The sequence below is a fragment of the Rutidosis leptorrhynchoides genome, chromosome 3 (genome assembly GCF_046630445.1).
Source record: "Rutidosis leptorrhynchoides isolate AG116_Rl617_1_P2 chromosome 3, CSIRO_AGI_Rlap_v1, whole genome shotgun sequence".
Taxonomy (NCBI): domain Eukaryota; kingdom Viridiplantae; phylum Streptophyta; class Magnoliopsida; order Asterales; family Asteraceae; genus Rutidosis; species Rutidosis leptorrhynchoides.
In genome coordinates this window covers 144,561,909-144,589,489 of record NC_092335.1, presented here as the reverse complement: position 1 = coordinate 144,589,489, position 27,581 = coordinate 144,561,909, and the positions used below count along the sequence as shown (strand labels likewise).

General features: G+C 31.1%; 1 protein-coding gene and 1 pseudogene across 1 annotated transcript; both read right to left on the bottom strand.

The window, feature by feature from the left end:
• Window positions 1–1,420: 1,420 nt before the first annotated feature.
• On the bottom strand, window positions 1,421–4,029 carry LOC139896880 (2-oxoglutarate and iron-dependent oxygenase domain-containing protein CP2-like; annotated as a pseudogene).
• A 2,328-nt stretch (window positions 4,030–6,357) lies between these two features.
• LOC139896879 (lipid phosphate phosphatase 2-like) lies at window positions 6,358–10,148 on the bottom strand. Its single transcript, XM_071879526.1, has 9 exons — window positions 10,009–10,148; window positions 9,815–9,856; window positions 8,431–8,652; window positions 8,251–8,338; window positions 8,041–8,150; window positions 7,386–7,476; window positions 7,044–7,232; window positions 6,791–6,850; window positions 6,358–6,714 (listed from the first exon to the last, which is right to left on the bottom strand). Exons 2-9 carry the CDS (start codon window positions 9,845–9,847, stop codon window positions 6,530–6,532), a joined length of 978 nt encoding a protein of 325 aa, XP_071735627.1. The 5' UTR covers window positions 9,848–9,856; window positions 10,009–10,148; the 3' UTR covers window positions 6,358–6,529.
• Between the last annotated feature and the right edge of the window lie 17,433 nt (window positions 10,149–27,581).

Here is a 27,581-nt window from a genome sequence, read left to right as displayed (position 1 = left end):
AACCTTGGTGTTCAACACAAAACTCCTTCTAATCGTTGTGTTATCACCAGTAAGCCAACCATTTTGAAATGAAATTTGGCCTCCCCATAAAAAATGAACCATGAATGGACGAATTATAGACATTTTTGTAATTGTTGATTTATGAAACTGATTAAGATTAGTTTGAATTGTGTTGTTGGTATTTGAAACTGACTTTAAAATGCTTGAATTGTGTTCTTGGTGATGTTTGTGTTTGAGTTCATGATAATGGTGATATAAATAAATGAAAAAAGATGATAAATCAGATTTTGACATGATAGGGTAGCAGGTATCAGTCCATAATTGATACTAGGGTTGCATGTTTCATTCCATAATTAAGGCTGTTGATGCAGACTGCAAAACCGAAGTTTGAAACTTCAGTTTTACTGTTTATCTGCAAAACCGAAGTTCCAAACTTCGGATTAGGGTTTCTGCTGACAGACCACCCCAAAACCGAAGTTTGAAACTTCGGAAGTGGCAAAATCGAAGTTCCAAACTTCGGTTTTACCATTTTTGCAACAAAAATTCCTTTTTTTCCATTTATGCAACAAGGATCAAAAAAATTACCATTTAAAAAAAAAAAAAAAAAAAAAATCCTTGTTTCTCTAGGTTACCTTTCTTTTTCCTTTGATTTCATTGGTATTTCAAAGTAATTTGTCCACCACTTTTAACATCAAGTTTAACATCAAACGGCGCATAACAAAACCACATCTGATGTTAAACTCAGACTTGAAAGTTGACACAAAACAGTCGTCACACTCTAATTATTGAATCAATGAACATTCTACAACAAATTGAGTGTTCCCTCTAATACTAGTTCAACCATTTAATTTCATACCTGTTGATAACCACAACACTAACGAAGTCACCATTACCATCCCAAGATCAAAATGCATTAAAAAAACAATGATGAGCATATGTTGCATACCAACTCGACAGCCAATTAAGAAGACTTGCTCATAACTAAAAATGTGACATTTTTCGTAGTAAAGTTTCAAATCATACGAATCGAAGAATCAAATTTCATACCACGTTAACATTTAAAAATGCAACTACAAATTAACTCAAACCAAACCCATAATACAATTTAAACCAAACGCCATTCTATTTCTATAGCTATTTCAGTTCTCAAGCCTAGATGTCCATACTCAAAATTACAACCAACTCTTACATCATCAATTCAGGTTGCGTTCATCTTTAATCAAAAATATAGACCAGGCCAAACCAAAAGACCAACACATCAACAAGATGTTGCTGGTTCTTTGTTTGATGGTTTCAGGAAGCCATAAAACATATAAATGGACACCAACCATGGGTCAAGTTTAAAATGGAGATGGATACAAGCATATAACTAGTCCCTAAAGCAGGAACACATGCAAAAGACATACATTTTATTTTCTAATAAATAACATTCCATCTAGGTTATATGCAAAATAGAAAAACATCCCCATCACAAGAACATATTTAAACCATAAAAAGACAGACGTCTGCAGGAAACACATGTGGTTTGACTCAAGAGAAAGAAACCTAAATGTACAGCAATGTTGCAACATAGTGAAAATAAACCAAGTTCAAGATATCCTAACCAAGATTTAAGAAACAGCTTCCCCTTCAGTTACAAGCAACTCCTGATAACATCATAAATAGACAAACCATTAAATTTTATTTTATTTGTTTTTGAAAGACAAACCATTAATTTACACATTTTTTTAGGAGGTTGACAAAAATGAAAAATATAATACCTTTTTCCTTGCAGCCATACATTGTTCAAGCCTTCCTTTCTTCTCCTTTTGCACTCACCACAAAAGCTTAAAAAATCCTTTTTGTGTTTTTTCATCTCTCTATGTACAGAACTACAAATAAAATAAAATAAAAAATAATTAAAAAAACTAATTCAGTAACTAAAAAGAACCAACCGAATATAAAAGTATCCAAACTGAAAAAACCACATACCTTCTGCACCACAACAGTAAATTAATTCTATGCCCAGATGTGGTGGCTCTGGCACCATGTCGATGACAACCACGGTGAATTATTGCACGTCCAGGTGCATGAGTATAATAAAAAATCTCCTATAAGTTCATAAAATATCAATTAAAAACTTTACTGCACTGTAAAAAAAGTTAAAGATATTCACGTACCTCGGGATAAGTTTCACCATTTACGTGTTTTTCACATCGCAACCCTCTAAAAAACAACTCCCCACCAGAGAAAAAAAAATTCCCAAGCATACATTCAGGGTAACTTCTGAGTCACCCACATGAAAACCTAAAAAATTACATATATAAGGTGTTACAAATTATATCAAAAGGTGTTAAATTTTTTAACAAATGTAATAATAACCAGATTAATTATCACATACCAAGTTCAACATCTCTATCCATTCCATACTCCACCACAAATCCATGATGGGAATCAAGACCTCCAACATCAGGAAAGAAAACTACACAGATTATAAAAAAAGTAAAGAAACGTAAGAGACATTTATAATTACTTTGTTTAATTCGAAAAGTTACTTACTTTTTGAGATATGACGAATGAAATCTTCCATCAACTTGTCAAGAGTGCCTTCCATGCCAAAGTCATCAAGAACAGCACCAAACTTATTCATTGTGTTTGGTCGCATGATTCTGAATTTCGTTTCATGGACTCACTTTTCAAAATTTTCTACCTAATCAATAACAACCTAATAAGAAAACATGGAAACTAAACTACATGCCAACAACAAACTTAATTTTTTTTTTTACCTCACATAGCAACATTTCACAAAAACGTGGTTGTAGCATATCGCATGTATAGGCACATACATTATACTTTTAATACTTTTATCTCTGTCTTTATCATTAGCATTGAATGCCTTCAAGAATGATGGCACGAAAAACATTGAAGGATTCATTGTATAAAGTTCCCTGTACAGAGGCTAACATAGAACAAGACATGTTTATCAATTAACAATTCAAGATAAATGTCTATCACGATCTAGAAAGGTAAATCCTAAACCAGCTTGTTATCGTTCCAGTAAGAAATCATTAACCAGTAAAGGGCCTTCGGCTTCTATTTTAAATATCACAAGCGATTTACCTGATAATTGGATACAATTTTTTGCCTATACTCTTTATGCTTCTGCTCCTGTTAAAAAGCAAAAATAATTAGAAGATGATCAGTAACAATAAAAAGCATTCAAAACTGTAATGTTAAAATTATATAAAGTTTAATACAGTTTGTAGGTGCAACTCATCTAAAAGGTATCCAATGTGAAATGGTCACTCAACTATGTTTTCCCAAAGCAATATATATCGCAAAGGTATCTAAGTTTATAAATTTAACTGACTTTTCCGTATTTAATAAAGTTCCACAGAGTTTTTAAGCACAATTCATCTGTATATTAACTGAATATATATAGTGCGAAGGTATCTAAATTTAATACTTTTAACTGAATCATCAACATTATATAAAGCTCTTAACTACACATAGTTTTAAAGCACATTTCATAAAAAAAAACCATGAACTTTAGGCAATACAACCCTCACTAGGTCATGTGAGCAATCAAATCAATTAACGATTCATAATTCAAACCTACTTTAAACAATGCAGAAACAATTTATTAATAAAACAAATTCATATAACCTAAAATATACATATATAGATATGATATGTATAGATAAATGCTTACTCGAGTACGTTCTGCTTCAGTTGAATAACGACGCAAGATATCGCGCATGTATCGATACTTTGCGTCTCTAGAAACATCGAGAAGATTTGGCGGCAAATATCTTTCGAGAGAGCTGAAAAGCAATGGAGTGAATTCCATACCTAAATCGTCATAATTGTCCGCCCGATGATCTTGATTAGGGTTTAATCGGAGACGGTAGTTCGCGTTCGACGGCGCAAGTCCGATTCCGTTACTGTTACCGTTGATAAGTGCGATCGATGAAGGGGACAACGGCGAGTCCTTCCCCTGTTCAATGGCCATGGTGGACTTTGTGAAGAGAGATAATTAGGGTTTTTATTTTGTAACGTTGGAAAAAATATTTGTGACAATTTAGGGTTTGGTTAAATATCTCTCAACGTTTTATTATTCGATCCTAGTTTGATTCCACTAATAATAATAAGTTTAGGTAAGTTTAATTTACGTTAAAAAAAAATGGCTTAAAAAAATAGGAGTCATTAGCCATTCACCCGACAGACTCCCAAGGTGACTTCATAACCAATTGTAGAACAAATTGTATTATAAAAATCCTTGATTTCTGAAGCTCAAGATCTCTCAGACAACCAAGAAAAGACGATAACCACTCAGCTAAATAGAGATGATTAGTTTAATTGACTCTTAATTGAATGGTTTAATAGTGGATCTTGAATCATTTAACGTTTGGCGCATTTGTAATCTTTAATTTATGATATATCATTCAGAGTTGAAAATTTTTTTAATCATTCAGCATTTACCCTTATTTAATATCATCTTTAATTTACTCTAAAATACTTATTAAACATTAGAATTTTTTATTGATTCATTTATAATGTCAATAATAAAGTCGAATATGACTTGAAAAATAAATTGTAAGAATACTAATTATAACATCATAAAGCATAACGGCCTTAGTTTAGGTCAGGTCGGGTCGGGTCGAGAAAAAAGAGTTCAAGGAATTCACGACGCATATTGACACCACTCTCTCGAGTTTGAGATGAACGAAGCATAATGACATCGATCTCCCGGATTGATAGACTAAACAACTAGCCTTTTTTCATACGCTTTCTTGTGACTTTTGATAAAGTTTGATTCAACACCTTTTTTCACACGCTTTCTTGTGTCTTTTGTTAAAGTTTGATTCAACACTCAAAAACGTAGTGACATTAGTCAAGTATGTCAGATTGTGAAAAAACCTAAAAACTGTTTTATTCACAAGTGACGGATTTTAAGTTCAACTCCATGTGATATGTTAATGTAGTTCATTCAAAAATGTCTCCTTCGTCCCATATTTATAGTAATGTTTCGATTTTAAGATGTTTTTTCTTTTCAACTTTAATTATAAATATTTTTCTTTGTTTCAAATTTCTTCATCATCTTGCAAAAGTTGAATATCAGAATCAAAATCAAATCCAAGCGAAATCTTGAAATCTATATTGAATGAATTAAGGTGATTCTCAATCAAGATGATGATTTGTCCAACATATCGAATGATTTAAGATGATTATTATCAACCAACTACTAATCAAGTCAATAAGCGAAATGTGGCAAAGATTATGGTTTAAAGAATGAACCCTAACGTCTCTGAATTCAGGTAAGTTCTCTTATTTCAAAATTGGGGTCTCATATAATCATACACATTTAACGCATTCAAAAATTAAATAAACAGCAACTTTTTAGTTTTTCCCTCAAATCGCGTAAAATTGAAATCAATTTAAAATGTTTAGTCAACTTAAAATCGTGTGCATTCACGCATGAAAGTAAATTGTGTTCAATATCACGTCTTTTGGAAACATTAAATACAAAGAAAATTCTTATAAAAAACCCAAGGGTATTAAACAAGTTGTCAATAATGAAGTATGAAAATCCGTAACTTATAATTGTCACACAAAGTTATCAAAACATCATACCAAATTTCTTAAAAGTAATCATCCTGATGAATCTTGATATATTAGAACCCAAATCCAGTCCAAAAAACGTGTTATTTTTTGGTGCCACTTAAAATTCAAGCCAAAATCAAACTAGGTAGACTCACTTTAACTAACGTACAAGCAACATGTTTTAAATCGGTTGGCCCTTTGGTGGAACCATTTAATACACACCCCTCCTTTTATACAAATTTAAGACGTGAACGTGATTCCTTTTACTCGCCATTTTTGTCTTAAAACAAACTCGCACAAATCATATATGTCAACATTGTCAGAGTAAAAACTTGAACAAAGACAGCTACATAATTGGTAGGTTTTAACGAAAATATACTCGGGATACTGCTACAATAAAGACCTATCAGTAGCACGAGGCAAACCCTACCAATAAGCCGGTCATGTTCTTTTTGGATCCTCTACGGCTTCGCAAGTGTGGAATAGGGTGCACGTGTGGGTTTATTGCAACTTGCCTGCTTTCAGTTCTTGGTCTGATTGGATGCTTTAGTTTAAATATTGGAGCAAAAGAAGTTAAGTCCAAGTTGTTCTCGAATGTTGTGGTCACTACTTCAAGTCTCTTAAGATTTTTGAATACCATTGTCTTCAACAGTCACCCGATGAAGAAATCTGAGCTTTTTGATTCTATATGTAATTTTTCTTATTTTAAGATTAGATATAGAATAGATGAAAATGTAATACTGAGTCGTTGAGAAAAAAAAAATAGAAGCTACGAAAAGTCTTGCAACAGTTTACAACCTTTTTCACATAAACAAACACACCAAGGATCTACGATATTTACTGTTTAATACGAATTTCATCTACAAGTCTCAAATAAGCTTCATGCACAAGAACTCCATCAAGAAAGCTAATAGCTACTAAAAGCTCCCAGATTTTAAAGTAAATATCAAACTTTTCCAGATTCTACGTCATCTTGCAAGGAATGGGGCTGGTAATCCAAAGAAAGCAGGCCGAGCCCATGAATGTTCTGCATAGATTGTCGGTTTGTACCAACTTCACCTCCAGGATGATTCACCCTCCTATTAGACCGCGTCTCTTCAAGAGCCCGGAAATAAGCATATGGACCCCACCCTAAAACCAAGAAATCAAATTTGTTAAGAATTATGAGTACGGGTCCCAAAGTTTACCCAAACATAACACAAACTACCTTCAGTGTGATATGGGGCTGGAAAGAACTGCAAATAGCAAAATGTGGTGACAGTGAGACCTGTAAATGGACAATACAGTTATACGCATAAACAAGTTTACCAGTAGCATGACAAGAAGTTTCATGCTTTGTGAACGCATGTTGGGTCGTTTTAGACCTGTCTTCAAGTTTCTCTTAGCTAATTTTTGTTTGAAACACTTAAAGATACAACTTAAAAAAACTTATTCTTAAATAAATAAATATTAAAACAAACCTAAAATGCCACCAGCAAATACGTCTTGCCAATGGTGCCAGTAGTCATCAACTCGAGAAACGGCTACAAGAGACGCCATAAGAAGTGGAAGGAAAACAATGCAAAGTTTTGCAACATGACCACTACGATCAAATGCTTTAATTTTCCCAGCTAAGTATAGTGACAAAAAACCAAGGCCTGCAAATGACCCTACAAAACATACCACATTTTCAATATGATGGAATGATAAATTAAAAGCTAGGTTTAAGGCATTTGACATTTAAATATGTTATGAGTTCTATTATAATTAGTACAATTTAAAGGAACAAAACATATTATATATTAACAATGATAGAATCTTACATGAAGAATGACCACTTGGAAAACTCTTATGGCCTTCTCGAATTTCACTATCGATACCATGACATACAACATTGCCCCAATGATCATATTTCTGCAACATCATAAAATGAAAATAAAACCAAATAAGAATTCTAAAAATCCTCAAAAATAATCGAACTCTACCAGTGTTGTAAACCTAGGTATTACTTGGGGAGTAATCGGCGATTACTTGGTTTTGAAAAGACCCGGTCCGAGTAATCAAAATGGGTCCAAAATCAGTCAACCCTTGGTCAACGAGGATTACTTGGCGATTACCCGGGGTTACTCGGTCAACATCCGATTAATCAGTCATCATAAACCTGGGATTATTCGGTCAAACTCGATCAAAGTCAAACTTAGTCAAGATCCGATTACTCCCGATTTGACCAATTACTCCCTCCAAGGCCCAACCAATTACTCCCTGATTAGTGATTTTTTTCAACCTTGAACTCGACAGATCATGTAAATCCAGGTAACATTAAAAGTTGACAAAATATTAGAACTCGCTTGAAAATAGCATAGCATGATTTAGTAGTAGTACGATGTATAAAAACATGTTTTTACACATTAAATAGCCATACCATATAAAAAAGTATAATTTTTACTTAACAAACAAAATAGAGTTACAATTACATACATCAATTCCATCAGGGAAGCAACGCCAAAAGAAATCAGGCCGAGGTCGTCCAGTAGCATCCTTTATAGCATCCGTCAATACGCCGGTTAATAACACAGAATATAAGAGACCTACAAAAACAATAAACGATAATGATCACTAGCCTTATATACGAACATACATGCTTTAATGTCAAACTACAAAAACATAAAAATGTGACAAGATGGTTACCTAAGACTGCATGGTGCAGATCATAAACATCTCTCCTTTTAAAATAGACAAACAGAAAAACAAGAAGAGGCAATAATACAGAGTAAATCTGTAAAACAAAACAATATTTGGAAAACCAAATATGATTACAGTTTACCGCTAATTAAATAGTAGAAAACGGAAAGGATATAAGAAACTTACGGGAACCGCCCAAATGGGAACAGTGTTATCCTTCATTGGATATTTAAGGTCAGTCATCATATCCTTGCCGACAAAACGATAAAACGGGTGTATGATATTTAGACCAATTTCAATGAAGACGAGCAGCAACAATATAAGCCAATCATGCATGTGAATTCTAGCCACCTGTCTTCCATGAGACTGCACGTAGAACAAATCTTCCTCAACTCTCCCCTGCTGTCCCTGATATAACAGGACACGGACCCGGCAAAAAAAGAAGTGAGTTGACTTTTTTGACCTTATGATAGTGATTTTATATTAGTGCTTATTAAAAGTAAGTGTGGTGATCATAAGGTTAGAGCATGAGGTAATGTGGTAGGGTCACCAAGTTATTATTTGCAATGGAACATGATTAAAACATATATATGTACTTAAATTTAGATATTTTACTTAACGGAGTTAGTTCCATTAAGTAATGGTGTCCCAGAAAACAGGGAAAGTTTGTCAAAACATTAGTCATATTTAACATTTATCAGCTATGATATTATATAAGTCGGTAACATTACTACATTGTTTATTTTTCAGTCTGCAGATCATATTATGTCTTATGCCTGAGCGCCACGTTTTTACTAACTGTTGTTTTTCTAAAGACATAAGATAAAATAATGTCTTATTCTTATTCTGTCTGCAAACTCGCAGACTTAAAAATGCAAACTCGCAGACTTACAAATATGCTTCTAAGTGTTGCATACAGGATTAAGTTATTTCGCAGCTATATAAACAAACAGTCTTAAGTATTCTATTAAAACTTTTAGGCCACATCTTCTTTTCAAACATAGTCCGCAGATCTTCAGACAAAAACATCTTAATAAACAAACAACACCTTAAAAGTAGTATTTGCAGCGGTTCTTGCTGATCAGGATATGAAATATCATATCCAGATCCATATCCATATCCAATATAATACACACGACGCACTGACTCAGTATATAAAGTAATAAAGGTCTGAATTAAAAATCTATTTTGGTAGTTGGAGTTGCTTTTCAGCCAACCAACCTTTTTTTTCTTCAGCTCAAATCAAGCTATTTTTCAAGTTCCCAATTTAGTCACAAATTGAAAGCTATCGCATACTTCATAAACAATCGTAATTTAAGATGAGAAAAATAATGATAATTTATCATTCATCGATCCGCACAATTAGGGTTTCACCTCCTTAAAATTTCAAATTGTTACCAAATTCCCCAATTTTATATTTACTATACTCATATGCTATTGATATTGATACAATTGATCTCTCAGTAACTATTTCAGTAGAATGTAAAACACACAAATACAAACAAAAAGATGCATAATAATTAATAACCTGAGAATAATGTAAAGTTGAATAAATAAAGTATATACTGACCTGAAACATATTCCGAAGGATCTGAAACCTCATTCTTCTCCACTGTATAATTCAATTCAATTTCAAGTTAAAAAAGGCAAAAAAAAAAGTAACTTTTTAAGAATATAAAAGAACCCTACAACGTATAAGGTTTGATTAAGTTGGTATGAATGTCAAAGGAAAAGATAAAAATAGCAAAGTTATAGTGACAATACCTGGAAAGATATTTTTTGCTGTCAAAAATAAATGGGACGCATTAAAGTTGTAAATGGGTATGAATATCCACGTTGTGTGTATTTTAATAAGACAAGTAAACGGGAGGGGCCGGTTGCCGGAAACGACGGTGAAGGAGAATCGATAGATGTGGGGAATGGGGGCGCTCAAAGTTTAACAACGCGTAACTATTTATTTATTTATTCCATTATCTATAACTAGTTGCGGAGCCCTCGCTTCGCGCCGGGACTCCATTTTAAATGCGAGTTAAAAAAAAATCTTGATATATTTTGTAATTTTTTTAAAAAAAAAATTTAACATTGAAAGGTTGTTCCTTTTGTGAAAGTTGCTTCTTTTAGCGTTAAAGTTAGTTGATCTATTTTATAAAAAATAATATTTTTCAACATCTTTTGGTAGCATTGAAGGGGTGTTCATTTTAAGAAAGTTGATTCTTTTATCGTTGGAGACAAAAAAAAAAAAAAATTAGCACAGTAGTGGCCTATGTGGGTTCTACTGTTTGAGTGCAGTGTACAACTCGGTAAAGCGTGGTGGGTGTTATTATTCATTATTTTTAGTGTTAGTGATGGGATAAATAATAATTTAGAATATATATATAAGGTGGAGGGTTCGATTTGTATTTTAATGAAAGTTAGGGCTTTGGTTTGTGAAAAGTGAAAAATCAAATAGTACAATTGATAATGTTAAAAACGAACATATATTTCATAGCATTATTCCTCAAGAAAGACAAGCTTTTAGTTGCAATTGTTCTATTTACAAGTGATATTCGTTTAAATAATAAAAGGTGAAGACAAAAGATAGATTCGACGAATTGAAGACGCAAACGACCAAAAAGCTCAAAAGTACAAAATACAATCAAAGAGGTTCCAATTATTGATAAGAAACGTCTCGAAATTACAAGAGTACAAGATTCAAAACGCAAAGTACGAGATATTAAATTGTACGCAAGGACATTCGAAAATCCGGAACCGGGACATGAGTCAACTCTCAACGCTCGACGCAACGGACTAAAAATTACAAGTTAACTATGTATATAAATATAATATAATATATAATTAATTATATAAATTATATATATATTATATTTATATTAAAACCGTCGGCAGACTAGGATCCAAATTTGTGTAAGTTGGGTTTACGAACTCCGCGAGTTGCGGAGTTTGTAATGCAAAAGGACCGCGAGTCGCGGAGAGACCCTGGACAAAACTGCCTATAAAAGCCAACGCATTTTGATCATTTTTAATCATCTTTTTCCTTCTTCATCATACGTAAATTATATATATATATATATATATATATATATATATATATATATATATATATATATATATATATATATATATATATATATATATATATATTTATATATATATTTATATTTTAATTTTTAAAAAAAATATAAAAAAAATTAAAAAAAACCGAAAAAAATATATATATATAAATCTATTTTTTTTAGATTTTTATTTATAAAATTATAAAGTATTTTATTTCTATCTTAGTTTTTTTTAAATATAAGTTTTATTTAAATTATATAAATATATTAATTAAATTAAAAACAGAAAAATAAAAATATATATATAAAAAAAAAACAAAAACCTGTCGAACAAAACCCACACCTGATTTGAATTTTCATCCACCGCGACTTGCGGAGTTTTCTGGTACGTGGCACCGCAACTCGCGGAGCCACCCTGACACGCCACACAGAAACCCTAAACTGCATTAAATACGGAGTAATTATTATTATTATTATTTAATTAAAAACCCTAATTAGGTTTTGTTATTTAATTAATTTAGTTTAGTTTTAATTATTTTATATATTTAGTTAAATTAGTTTAATTGATTTATAAAATTAATAGTTTTATAAAATAAATAATATAAAAATAATATTTTTATAAAAATTGTACTTTTTACAACTTTTAGTATATTTTTATATTTTGTTCCTTTTTATTTGTTTTAGAGTAATATTTGTGTTTTTCGCTCGTATTTAGTTTTAATCCATAGTTTTTGCCATAGTTATTTTTATTTCTAGATTTTTAGGCTTTGCCGTAAAATCCCTTAAGAGCTTTCTCTTTAGACTAAGATTTAGGTGCTTTAGAATTTTGCGACGCCTTTTTAAGTTTTAGTACCTTTTTAAGATATTGCCATTTGGGATATAGTTTTACTTGTAAGCCTTAATATTTTTTAGACGCAACTTTTAGTTTTTAGTTTTTAGTTCCTTTTTAAGTTACAACGCACTATTTTCTTATTTTTATTTTTCGACGCCTTTTACCTATGTATCAATTATCACTCCAATTAGTAATCTCAATTTGCAATTTTAATTTTAAGTTAGTGATAGTAATAAGGTTGGGTTAGTCGAGTGTTTTAAAGTTTCATAAGTCATTCTTTTTCTTTCTTATTTTTCGACGCCTTTTATTTTTTATTTTTCAACCCTTTTCTTTTTCGACCTTTTTCGACGCGCTCTTTTTCTTTCTTATTTCTCGTCATTCTAGTTTTTAGGACTTAGAATTTTATTCTACTTCTTATCTAAATTTCTTAAAATTAGAAAAATTTATTTTAAGTGGTTAAATTGATAGACATCAAAATTTTCTGGTTCGTAGTAATAGTTGGATTTGTACGTGGACCGGGTTATTGGAGCCAAACAGTACTCAATTATATTGAGACCAAACGAATCCTGCCCCTCTGCTGCATCTTTTGGCTATTCGAAACGTGGGCAAAATCAGAAAAGTCTATTAATTGGATAACTTATATAATTTTTCTTTCCTTTTAAAAACTAATAGGATATTCAGTGAATGCACCGAGCAAGACGTTCACCACCTTTTGTACGTTCACCACCTGTAACCAGATCAAGACATCTAGCAAATATTGTCGCCGTTGATTTTTCTTTAGAATCGTCATCCAGTCGACCAAGTACTCCAATTCAAATTTCCGATAATCCATTTTTTGAACCCGACCTCACAATTGAGAATCCGGAAAATATTCAGGGACAATTCATAGATCCTGAACCATTAATTTTTCATCCGGAACCACCAATCATTCAAACAGTGATTGTTGAGGAACGAACCATTAAATCAGAATCCTCTAGTGATTCAGATTCAACAAATTCAATCATGGAAAATCTGGAACCTCTAAGTATGGAAGACCGAATGAGAGCTAAACGCACTGGCCAAGGTCACGAAATTACTCATCCAGACATTAATGCGCCAGATTATGAAATCAAAGGACAAATTCTACATATGGTGACTAATCAATGCCAATTTAGTGGTGCGCCGAAGGAAGATCCAAACGAACATCTTCGTACCTTTAATAGGATCTGCACACTATTTAAAATCCGAGAAGTTGAGGATGAACAGATATATCTCATGTTATTTCCCTGGACTTGAAAGGGAGAAGCCAAAGATTGGTTAGAATCGTTACCTGAAGGGGCGATTGATACATGGGACGTTTTAGTTGAAAAATTTCTTAAACAATTCTTTCCGGCATCTAAAGCCGTGAGACTTCAAGGAGAAATTGTTACGTTCACACAGAAACCGAATGAAACTCTATATGAGGCGTGGACTAGATTTGGAAAGTTATTAAGAGGATGTCCGCAACATGGTTTAGACACTTGTCAAATAGTACAAATATTCTACCAAGGATGTGACATCACTACAAGGAAAGACATAGATATAGCAGCTGGTGGTTCCATTATGAAGAAAACAGAAACTGATGCTTACAAAATTATTGATAACACTGCTTCCCACTCACATGAGTGGCACCAAGAAAAAGATATCGTTAGATCATCTAAAGCAGCTAGAGCCGATTCTAGCCATGACTTAGATTCCATTTCCGCAAAGATAGATGATGTCGAGAGACGAATGAAAAAGATGACTAAAGATATACACTCAATACGAATTAGTTGTGAGCAGTGTGGAGGACCACATTTGACAAAAGATTGTCTCAGTATTGAACTAACAATGGAACAAAGAGAGAATATTTCATACATAAACCAAAGGCCTGGAAATAATTATCAGAATAATTATCAACCGCCAAGACCGATTTACAATCAAAACCAGAATTATAATCGAAATGTTCCATACAACAACCAACAAGGTCCTAGCAATCAACAAGTATCCAATAATACTTACAATCAGCAAAGACCTAATTTTCAAAACAAACCACAACAAACCGATGATAAAAAGCCAAATTTAGAAGATATGATGACGAAGCTAGTTGAAACTCAAACACAGTTTTTCACATCTCAGAAACAAACTAATGAACAAAATGCTCAAGCATTTAGAAATCAACAAGCTTCTATTCAAAATTTGGAACAAGAAGTAAGTAACCTAGCAAGGTTAATAGGTGAAAGAAAACCGGGAAGTCTACCTAGTGATACAAATGCTAACCCCCGGAATGAAACAGCTAAAGCCATTACCACAGGAAGTGGTATAACACTTAAACCACCTGAAATACCTGTAATTTCTGATGAAGCTATTCCTACTCCACAAGAACCACAACCTGAGCAAGATAAGGAAACAGAACCGGTAGTTGAAAAGGTTAGTGAAGATAACACAGTTAAAGCTGAACCTTATGTTAAACCATACCAACCACCACTTCCTTACCCGAGTAAAATGAAGAAAGAGAAACTTGAAGCCGAGCAATCCAAATTTTTGGATATGTTTAAACAGATAAATGTAAATCTTCCTTTTATTGATGTGATTTCAGGAATGCCTAGATATGCTAAATTTCTGAAAGATCTAATATCGAATAGAAAGAAAATGAAAGAACTCTCGGTCGTTACTATGAATGCTAATTGTTCAGCAGTGCTGTTGAATAAGATACCAGAAAAATTATCTGATCCAAAAAGTTTCACAATTCCATGTTTTCTGGGTAGTCTTAGTTCAATAGAAGCATTGGCAGACTTAGGTGCTAGTATAAATTTAATGCCGTATTCACTATACACTAAACTAGACCTTGGAGAATTGAAACCAACACGAATAAGCATACAACTAGCCGATCGATCAATAAAATATCCTAGTGGTATATTTATTACATTAATTGTTGAGTATCTCGATGTGAATATAAGTCGGGGGGATTATTAATCGAAGAACCAGAACCCCACGATACAATTGGTTTAAATGTATATCATGGTGCTAAGGTTTTGAAGAGGCGAAATAACGCCGCAGTACAATATAATGGAAGAAATCCACAGGTTGAAAGAGATCAACAGCCAGGTAATGTGGGAGGGGGAAATGAAATGACAGAAATGCAAAGGTTTATAGCTTCAAAAGAGTATGAAAATGCTAGACATCGAGCATTTGAAGATTGGCAAGTTCATCAAAACCATATCATAGCTCATTGCCAACATATAGGTAGAAACTATATTCCTACTCCAAAGCCCGTATTTCCTCCCTGGTCTATAGAGATCCAACCACCGTATCCTACTTATAACCCAGCTGAAGCATTCTATAACACATATGGTTATGCATGGAACCCCTACTGGTATCAGTATCAACCATAGTTTATTTAGTTTTATTTATTTTTGTAATGTTACTACATTTAACACTTATGTTAATATTGTAATAGTTTTTATAATTTTCTAACTTTTATTATTAGATTTTAATAATTTTTGAATGTGGAGTAATATACCAAACTTCAAAAATATGTATATATGTTTGCAGTTTATCTTATGTACACAACAGGGTAAAACAACGCATTTTCAAAGACTGGCATTAAGTTCAGCAAAAGCAACTAATTTTGACGACAAGATGCAAAATATATGTGAAATAACAAGATGGAATGAACAAATGATGTGCACCATTTATCATTCAACGAACAAACGCCAATATGTTTGGAAAATTTGGTAAAATTTAATCATTTTTCTACGCTAATCACCCTCAATAATTTAAATTGTTACTAATTTCTTGCAAATGAGGGCATTGCAAGATCTTAAGTGTGGGAAGGGGTTAAATTCTTTCGGATTTTTAAAATTTTTATCTTAAACACTTAGTTACCATTAAAAATACTAGTAAAGCAGTAGTTGTATTAGAATCTAGTGCTCTCTGATAACAAAGAACAGCCCTAGTCTTATATACTGACTACCCACTTCTAGTAAAAATTTTCAAAATTTTCAACTAAATGAACTCAAAATCATGTTTATACATATTTATGAACGATAAAACTAGGTGTTAACACCGAAATTATTGTTACCTCGGAAAGGACATAAATTGAGAAACAACCTAAAATATTAGAATTCATTTAAAATGGAATAGAGGAGAATAAAAAGGCAAAGAAAGGAAAATAAAAACCAAGTGTGGGAAATTTTTACCAAGTTATTCAAAACATATATCACATATTTTTGTACAAATAATTGAAGATACTTTTGTTTTGGACAATTTCTAAAAAGTTTTACCCGATTTTCTATAAGAAAGATGGATCTACACGATGAATCAATTCCATCATTAAAAGGAAGTAAAGTCTTCCGAAAAAGACACGCGCTTCTTGATTTAGGTCATGAAGTTGTCGTCCAGACCAGCTGTAGGTTGACGAAAAACCTAGAAAAGTCATCTCTAAAATCAGCAGGAAATCCACGGACCTCAGCATAAAACAGGGTCGCCAAGTGGTCAGACTTATCCTAACCATGAGAGGATCTGTCTTGTAAAATGGGGAGTACGCCGTGCAAATTAGTTGGATAAGACTAATGAATCAGATCCCCAGAAAGGATAATCTCCTTAAAAGATCAAAAATCAGCTTTTAAGACCGATATTACTCAATCCTAGAGATTGACCTTAAAGATTGAGAATTACAAACTCATGGAATTCAATGATATCTAAACTCGAGCTTGAACGAGAAAATATTTTGATCAAATTAAAACCGATTTGTTTTCTGAAAACCTATTTTCAATGCGTTCATTACCATTGAACGTAAAATCCTAGGAATTCACCTGGAATTCATTAGGTCACCTGAACCAAATCGGGTATCAACCGTAAGAACGGTGGTTGCATAGCATAGTCGAAGACAGGACCTTGTGCCAGACCAGAAAAATTATAGGATAATCTTTACTATTGCTCCTACAAAGGATAGTAATAGCATCCGACACGTTATAGACCATAATTAAAAGCATGTCAGGGGACATTGCCTTAACAGTTGCTTGTTCAACGCTTTCCTTTACAACCGGACGGTAGTTTATTGAAAGGTAATATACGGAGCAAGTATACTGGACGTGTTGCTTTCCTAATACAAGGTTAGCAAGTGGGTGACACAAAACCACAAGTTTTGAGCTAAAATTTTCAAATCTGAAACCCACTAAACCCACAAAAATAATTTGCAAACACCGGTGAAGGATTATTCCGGAAAACTTAGCTAGGGTAAAAGCTAGAATGAATTTTCAAAAGATCAAATGTTTTCATAAAGATCCAATTTCCTTAATGGATCTAAATTTTTATAGTCATGTGAGACTGTAAACCACATCGTTACTACCATTGTTTATACCGCCGTAAAGAAATCACTGATGTACAAAGTGTGAAGAATAAAGAAGTGATTCTAGTATTTCAAGACTATATTGCTTGAGGACAAGCAACGCTCAAGTGTGGGAATATTTGATAATGTTAAAAACGAACATATATTTCATAGCATTATTCCTCAAGAAAGACAAGCTTTTAGTTGCAATTGTTCTATTTACAAGTGATATTCGTTTAAATAATAAAAGGTGAAGACAAAAGACAGATTCGACGAATTGAAGACGCAAACGACCAAAAAGCTCAAAAGTACAAAATACAATCAAAGAGGTTCCAATTATTGATAAGAAACGTCTCGAAATTACAAGAGTACAAGATTCAAAACGCAAAGTACAAGATATTAAATTGTACGCAAGGACGTTCAAAAATCCGGAACCGGGACATGAGTCAACTCTCAACGCTCGACGCAACGGACTAAAAATTACAAGTTAACTATGTATATAAATATAATATAATATATAATTAATTATATAAATTATATATATATTATATTTATATTAAAACCGTCGGCAGACTAGGATCCAAATTTGTGTGAGCTGGGTTTACGAACTCCGCGAGTTGCGGAGTTTGTAATGTAAAAGGACCGCGAGTCGCGGAGAGACCCTGGACAAAACTGCCTATAAAAGCCAACGCATTTTGATCGTTTTTAATCATCTTTTTCCTTCTTCATTATACGTAAATTATATATATATATATATATATATATATATATATATATATATATATATATATATATATATATATATATATATATATATATATATATATATATATTTATATTTATATTTTAATTTTAATTTTAATTTTAAATCCTAATAATAAGGGTATGTTAGCGAATGTTGTAAGGGTGTAAGTCGAAATTCTGTCCGTGTAACGCTACGCTATTTTTAATCATTGTAAGTTATGTTCAACCTTTTTACATTAATGTCTCGTAGCTAAGTTATTATTATGCTTATTTAATCCGAAGTAATCATGATGTTGGGCTAAAAATATTAAAATTGGGTAATTGGGCTTTGTACCATAATTGGAATTTGGACAAAAGAACGACACTTGTGGAAATTAGACTATGGGCTATTAATGGGCTTTATATTTGTTTAACTAAATGATAGTTTGTTAATTTTAATATAAAGATTTACAATTGGACGTCCCTATAAATAACCATATACACTCGATCGGACACGATGGGTGGGGTATTTATATGTACGAATAATCGTTCATTTAACCGGACACGGGAATGGATTAATAGTCACTAGAATTATTAAAACAGGGGTGAAATTATGTACAAGGACACTTGGCATAATTGATAACAAAGTATTAAAACCTTGGGTTACACACAGTTGATATCCTGGTGTAATTATTAAACAAAGTACTAAAACCTTGTTACAGTTTAAGTCCCCAATTAGTTGGAATATTTAACTTCGGGTATAAGGATAATTTGACGAGGACACTCGCACTTTATATTTATGACTGATGGACTGTTATGGACAAAAACCAGACGGACATATTAAATAATCCAGGACAAAGGACAATTAACCCATGGGCATAAAACTAAAATCAACACGTCAAACATCATGATTACGGAAGTTTAAATAAGCATAATTATTTTATTTCATATTTAATTTTCCTTTATTTTATATTTAATTGCACTTCTAATTATCGCACTTTTATTTATTGTTATTGTATTTAATTGCAATTTTAATTATCGTATTTTTAATTATCGCAATTTTATTTTATCGCACTTTTATTTATCGCAATTTCATTATCGTTATTTACTTTACGCTTTAAATTAAGTTATATTTATTTTTAATATTTTACATTAGGTTTTAACTGCGACTAAAGTTTTAAAATCGACAAACCAGTCATTAAACGGTAAAAACCCCCTTTATAATAATAATATTACTTATATATATATTTATATTTTTATAAATTAAAACTAATATAGCGTTAAGCTTTGTTTAAAGATTCCATGTGGAACGAACCGGACTTACTAAAAACTACACTACTGTACGATTAGGTACACTGCATATAAGTGTTGTAGCAAGGTTTAAGTATATCCATTCTATAAATAAATAAATATCTTGTGTAAAATTGTATCGTATTTAATAGTTTTTCCTAGTAAAATTTAATAGTATTTTATACCCCTTAGCTTTAACATCAACAATATATATATATATATATATATATATATATATATATATATATATATATATATATATATATATATATATATATATATATATATATATATATATATATATTTTACGAGGAACCCCCCTAGCGACGAGCCATAATGGCTCCCCTCTAGTTGGTAAACCCCAGGTAAATGGCAAGTCAGGCCTCCATCGCTACCAGACAAAGCATCCTCTAGTCAATCATTCACTAAATGGAGCTCGCCCCAAGGTATTTTGCCTTGAAGGGAATCGAACCCGTGACCTCTTGCTTCATTGGAAGTCCTGGTGGCCACCTAGGCTATGCCTGGATGGTTAATAGTACAATATATGTATAAGGTGGAGGGTTCAATTTGTATTTTAATGAAAGTTAGGGGATTTGGTTTGTGAAAAGTGAAAAATCAAATAGTACTATTTATAACAAATAAGACAAATTTTGTCTATTAGTTATGTTGGTAATATACAGAGTATTTATTTAGGGAGATGATTCTCACACACCAAGAATTGATCCATACACACAAACATACTATTATACCCTTATTTTATAATTATGGAGGTTCAACTCCCCAGATAAATTTATGGATATAAATGTAAATTTTGTGCAAAATGGTGTGTATGGATCAATACTTGGTGTGTGAGAATCACCTCCCATTTAATTATTATAATTTATATATATAATAATTTATATTTATATTTATATTTATAATATAATATTAAAATATAAAGTGTTTCAAAAACTATCCTTATACTATTAAACAAGTTACTATGAAAGTCATTATCATTATTCGCAAAACATTGCAAAGTAATCGAAAAGTATAGCAAAATGATGGTTTCGTTCCTATGCTTTTTATGATGGATTTGGTCTTAGTGGTTTGTCAATGTTGTTGATTTAGTCCTTATTTATGAAGACCGTCAAAAAAATTCGTTAACTCCAGTGGTGTGCTAGACATGTGAGGGTATTTTCGTCTATTTCTTTCCGTTATTGACTATATTGCTGAAATCGTCCATGTGGTTTGTAACAAAATTGTTGAAATCATCTATGTGGTTTGTAACGAAATTGCTGAAATCTTTACCCCCAAAAATTTTGTCTTCCTCACCTTCGTCCTTATCCCCCAAAAATAAGAACAAACCCTAATTTTTTCATTTTCTTCAAACACTTTAATTAACATGGTAATTTCAAACCCACCAAAATTAAAACTAAATCCACTATGCTTAAGTTCATCTAAACTAACGAAAAAACAAAGAAATAGTAATACCATATAAACTTAATTCAAACACAAATACCACTATAGTAGCGATTAGGACCTGAAATCAAGTGCAAATCGTTCCTATAGTAGCGATTAAGAGTACTTCATGAAGATTCGAATCCAAAAACATCACTCAATCACAAATCGAGTGATGAACATTACAAAGAACTCATGAACTTGAAAAATTCAAACTTGATTTCTAGAGTGTTTTAGCTAAGGATTCCAAATATGGAAATTGTTGAAAATCCATCCCTAAACACTCGACAATCATCAATTAATCCATAATCAAAGCGAATCACAACAATTAAATTGTTGACCGATGAATTCTGAAGTTTGACTTTCAGATTAGGACAAATTCGTGGAATCACAATGTCATTCGAATCATTACACAGCTGTACGAATTGATTATGAATCATTGTGATGACCCGGAAATTTCTGACCAAATTTAAACTTAATCTTTAACGTTTCCGACACGATAAGCAAAGTCTATGAAGTTGAATCCTAAAATTCTTGAACTATTCAAATACCTTCGATTGTTTTCAATGATTCGCGAACAAATATATGTAAATAGATACATATATATACTATAACTTGAAAACATAACAAAGTGTTATGAAAACGATACTGTGCATTAACCTTATTGGTTTGATTATCTGATTGATATATTTAACGACGGAGTTAAAAGATTATGCCAAACGATTGAATTAAAATATATTTATTGAGTCCCTTAAAGATTATGATATTATTACGAGTCTCTGTTGTGAGGTCCAAGTTGATTTGGGAAATCGTTCATTTTTAACGATATTCGAAATAAATGGTAAAGTGTTTGTTTAAATAACGTAATTTGGAGACATACAATAATAAGGAATATTAACTGTTAGAATTAGATATATGAATAACTTGTGAAATGTATTTTAAAACGTATATATTAATATTGAAAATATATAAAATATAATATTAAACTGGTCATAAAACGAATTATTATTATATATATATATATATATATATATATATATATATATATATATATATATATATATATATATATATATATATATATATATATATATATTAAAAAATAGCGAGACAATGATTTATAGAAGTAAATGACCAAAACACTCGAAAGTTTAATATATACTTTGAGTAGTATAGTTTAGGGATAATTTAAGGCTATATTTTGACAAAGGTACGTGACACGAAACGTAAAATGCAAGTTTTCTAAGCGTACGAAAATGCGTTCGAGAAACCGGAACCAGGACATGAGTCGAGTGATGATGTATGACTTATCGGAATAAAAATTACAAGTCAACTATGCACGTGAATTTAATATAATATATAATTAATTATTTAAATTAAATATATTATATATATTATATAAAAATATGTCGACAAGCTAAAAGTTAAAAAAATTGTGAGCTGGATTTTGGGGCCATGCGATCGCATAAGAAATAGGCATAAAACCCATGCGATTGCATGGGGTTCAGTTTCAGCAAATGTACTATAAATTTTCCAGTTTTCTGCGAATGTTTTACACACTTATCTATATCCATCTCCACTCTCTCTATATTTATATATATTATAATTATATTATTATTATTATTATTATTATTATTATTATTATTATTATTATTATTATTATAAAGATTAATATTATTATTATTAATCTTATTATTATTAGTAGTATATATACATAAAATATTACGACGAGGTCATGAGCGTGTCACTTTCAAAATGAGTTTTGAACGGGTTAAAGCTAAGGAAATTATGGGTTATAGCTATGGAGTTTATGGGTATTGTTCGGGAGTATTGCTTCTAAGTCAAACCTAGTGTTTATCTTCTCCGTTGCGTCTACGTACTTCCCTGCAATATTGAATCACAATATTGGTACGTGAGCATTCATATCATATCTTTTATATATTAATTGTGTATCCATGTCTAGTGCTCGAGTATATATATTTATGCATGCTTGTATGCTAATTTTCGTCGTTAAACAGTTTATAATGAATCACGAATTAAATACATATATTACTGGTAAAAGGTATATGATATACATGTTTTTGGAAAGCTGGCGAAAAATCAATAACTTTTCATTTAGATATCGAATAGTTTCGATGAACGGATTAAAAGATATGATCAACTGAATTATGATTGACGTTAATTGAAATTGCTTTTGAATCTGCAATTAAGATTTAAACAACTTGTTTACAATATTGATAAAATGGATTTTTAAATATTACCAGCCGAGTAAATGAATTCTTATATAAAGCACGTCTCGTTTTGTTGAACTATTGTCAAAATTGACTTTTTGAGACAACTTTGGATAACTTTTGTATGTCGATCTCGAGCATTAGGATTATGATACACTATGACCAGACCTAGCTTGGTAGACATTTATTGACCAACATATGCTCTCTAGGTTGAGATCTACGGTTATTTGGTATTCCGAGTTTCGATCACATTTCGGTGAACAACTTTATGTACTGCTAAGGTGAGTTTCATTTGCTCTCTTTTTAATTGCTTTTGCAATATATATTTTTGGGCTGAGAATACATGCACTTTATTTTAAACGCAATGGATATAAGCACATACTAAATTCTACACCGAGTTTGAACCGAAAATCCCTTAGCTTTGGTAACTAGTAATTGCCAGTTATAAGAACTGGTGGGCGCGAGTAGTTATATATGGATCCATAGGGCTTGACATCCCCGTCTGTTCCAGGTTTAGAAACCCTAGCCTGAACTATTAAACAGACGTATGCTATTTGTGATGACCCGGAGATTTCCGAACAAATTTAAACTTTAACCTTTATATATATCCGACACGATAAGCAAATCTGTAATGTTTGAGTCTCGAAAGTATTGAAACTATATTCATTTAATCAAATACCCTTTGACCATGCCTAACGATTCACGAACAATTATGTGTAAATAAATATAAATACTTATACATAGGTGTGATTATGAAAATGAAATATATTAATGAAACATTGAACGGATTAGTTAATATGAATATAAGATATGAGATCTATTTTATGAACTTGGAAATGCTATCAAGGTATTGAATAGATAATACTTTGTATAAATGTATTTGTTCGATGTAAGTTTATCGACGAGATTAAAAGATAATATCAAATGATTGAATTATCGGATACATTGAACTATGATTATGAGTCTCTGTTATGAGGTCCACTTTGAATTAGGAAACCCTTACTTTTTAACGGTATTCGGAATAAATGGTAATGTGATTTACAAGTAAGAACAAAGTATCACTTATTGGGAGTTAGACAAAAGTTAGTGGAGAATCGAATTTCATAATACTCGATTTATCATATAGGAGGAATAATTGGGATAAGATTCGTTGACTAGATAAACCCATTTGATATGTTATATTAAGATATATTATTTAGAAAGTTAAGAAAATTAAACTAATCATTTACGCATAAAAGAATGAAATCAAAAATTAAGTTTTAAAGCACAAATGTTATAGGATTTTCGATTATGTAAATGAACTTAAATTATATAATTAGTTTTGAAAGGATAACTAGTATGTTATTAGATAAATATTTCAAAAATATGTATAAGATTATAAATTTTAATTTAAATTAGTCATAAAAAGTTTTGATATTAAACTAATATTAATAAATAGGCTTTGATAAATAACAAGTTTATGAATTATAAAAGTAAATGACCAAAACACTCAACAGATTAAGTTACACTTTGAGTGGGTTAGTTTTTAATTAATTTAAGTCTAGTTATTAATAAAGGTACGTGTCACAAAATGTTTAATTTAAAATATAATATTTTGACAAACAACGAGACTTTGATTTATGGAAGTAAATGACCACAACACTCAATTTTACAAATTATATTTTTTATAAAGGTAATTTATTGTTATGTAAGTCTAATTTTTCTAAAAGGTACACGTCACGTAACATAAAAGGCTAGTTTTTTAAACGTACGAAAGTGCGCACGAAAAACCGAAAGTGGTACATGAGTCATGAGACCACGTCCGTGTCATTTTTGTAAAAATTATATTTTTACCATGAGCGTAAATATAATATAATATATAATTAATCATATGAATTAAATATATATTTATATATAATATTAGTTAATAAAAAGCTATATATGTTTTTGTCAAAATCACGGGTCATTTTATGACCACTTTTTCATACGTCTTTTTTTCAACATCACACGTTTTTATTATATTTTATTTTTATTATTTATTTATTTATTATACTATTATAATTATATAATCATATTAAGTATAAATGAGTCAACGATGGAAAATAAAAACCGTGTGCCAGTATTCTTATGTCATACACTCGCATGAGAGGTTAGGTATGACTTACTCCCTTTAAAAGCTCAAACGAATTCGTTTTCTGATTCATTTTCACTCAACTCTCGATATCTCTCTCAATATCTATATTTATATATTATTATTATTATTAATATTATTATTAAGATTAATGATAATGCTAAAAACGAACATATATTTCATAGCATTATTCCTCAAGAAAGACAAGCTTTTAGTTGCAATTGTTCTATTTACAAGTGATATTCGTTTAAATAATAAAAGGTGAAGACAAAAGACAGATTCGACGAATTGAAGACGCAAACGACCAAAAAGCTCAAAAGTACAAAAGACAATCAAAAAGGTTCCAATTATTGATAAGAAACGTCTCGAAATTACAAGAGTACAAGATTCAAAACGCAAAGTACAAAATATAAAATTGTACGCAAGGACGTTCGAAAATCCGGAACCGGGACCAGAGTCAACTCTTAACGCTCGACGCAACGAACTAAAAATTACAAGTTAACTATGTATATAAATATAATATAATATATAATTAATTATATTAATTATATATATATTATAAACCGTCGGCAGAGAAAGACTCCAAGGGTGTGAGCTGTAAATTCATTCTCCGCGACTCGCGGAGTTTGAAGAGGATTTTGCCGCGAGTCGCGGAGCCCCAAAATTCGACTTTTCCTATAAAAGCAACCGAATTATGATCACAATTGATAATCTTTTTCTCTCTTCTCTCATATATACGATATATATATATATATAATTTATATTTTATATTTTAATTTTAATTATAATTCTAATAATAAGGGTATGTTAGCGAATATTGTAAGGGTGTAAGTCGAAATTCTGTCCGTGTAACGCTACGCTATTTTTAATCATTGTAAGTTATGTTCAACCTTTTTATATTAATGTCTCGTAGCTAAGTTATTATTATGCTTATTTAAAACGAAGTAATCATGATGTTGGGCTAATTACTAAAATTGGGTAATTGGGCTTTGTACCATAATTGGGGTTTGGACAAAAGAACGACACTTGTGGAAATTAGACTATGGGCTATTAATGGGCTTTATATTTGTTTAACTAAATGATAGTTTGTTAATGTTAATATAAAGATTTACAATTGGGCGTCCCTATAAATTACCATATACACTCGATCGGACACGATGGGCAGGGTATTTATATGTACGAATAATCGTTCATTTAACCGGACACGGGAATGGATTAATAGCCACTAGAATAATTAAAACAGGGGTGAAATTACATTCAAGGGTAATTGGTGTAATTGTTAACAAAGTAGTAAAACCTTGGTTTACACGCAGTCGATAACCTGGTGTATTCATTAAACAAAGTATTAAAACCTTGTTACAATTCGAATCCCCAATTAGTTGGAATATTTAACTTCGGGTATAATAATAATTTGACGAGGACACTCGCACTTTATATTTATGACTGATGGACTGTTATGGACAAAAACCAGACGGACATATTAAATAATCCAGGACAAAGGACAATTAACCCATGGGCATAAAACTAAAATCAACACGTCAAACATCATGATTACGGAAGTTTAAATAAGCATAATTCTTTTATTTCATATTTAATTTCCTTTATTTTATATTTAATTGCACTTCTAATTATCGCACTTTTATTTATTGTTATTTAATCGCACTTTTAATTATCGTACTTTTTAATTATCGCAATTTTATTTTATCGCACTTTTATTATTCGCAATTTCATTATCGTTATTTACTTTACGCTTTAAATTAAGTCTTTTATTTATTAGGTTTTAACTGCGACTAAAGTTTTAAAATCGACAAACCGGTCATTAAACGGTAAAAACCCCCCTTTATAATAATAATATTACTTATATATATGTTTGTATTTTTAATAAAGTAAATTAATATAGCGTTGAGCTTTGTTTAAAAAAAAAAGATTCCCTGTGGAACGAACCGGACTTACTAAAAACTACACTACTTTACGATTAGGTACACTGCCTATAAGTGTTGTAGCAAGGTTTAAGTATATCCATTCTATAAATAAATAAATATCTTGTGTAAAATTGTATCGTATTTAATAGTTTTTTTAGTAAAATATAAACTATTTTATATACACCTCGCATAACATCAAGTATTTTTTGCGCCGCTGCCGGGGAACACTCTTAAACGCCGGAAGCGCAACGCTAATATATATAAAAAAAAGGATTTTTTGTTTACTTTTATTAAAATTCGCTTTTGTAAAAATACGTTTTAAATATTCGAAAATATAAAAAGAAAAACAAAAATATAAGCATTTTTAAGATTTTGTTAAATTTTTAAGTTTTATAAGTTTCTTTATTTTT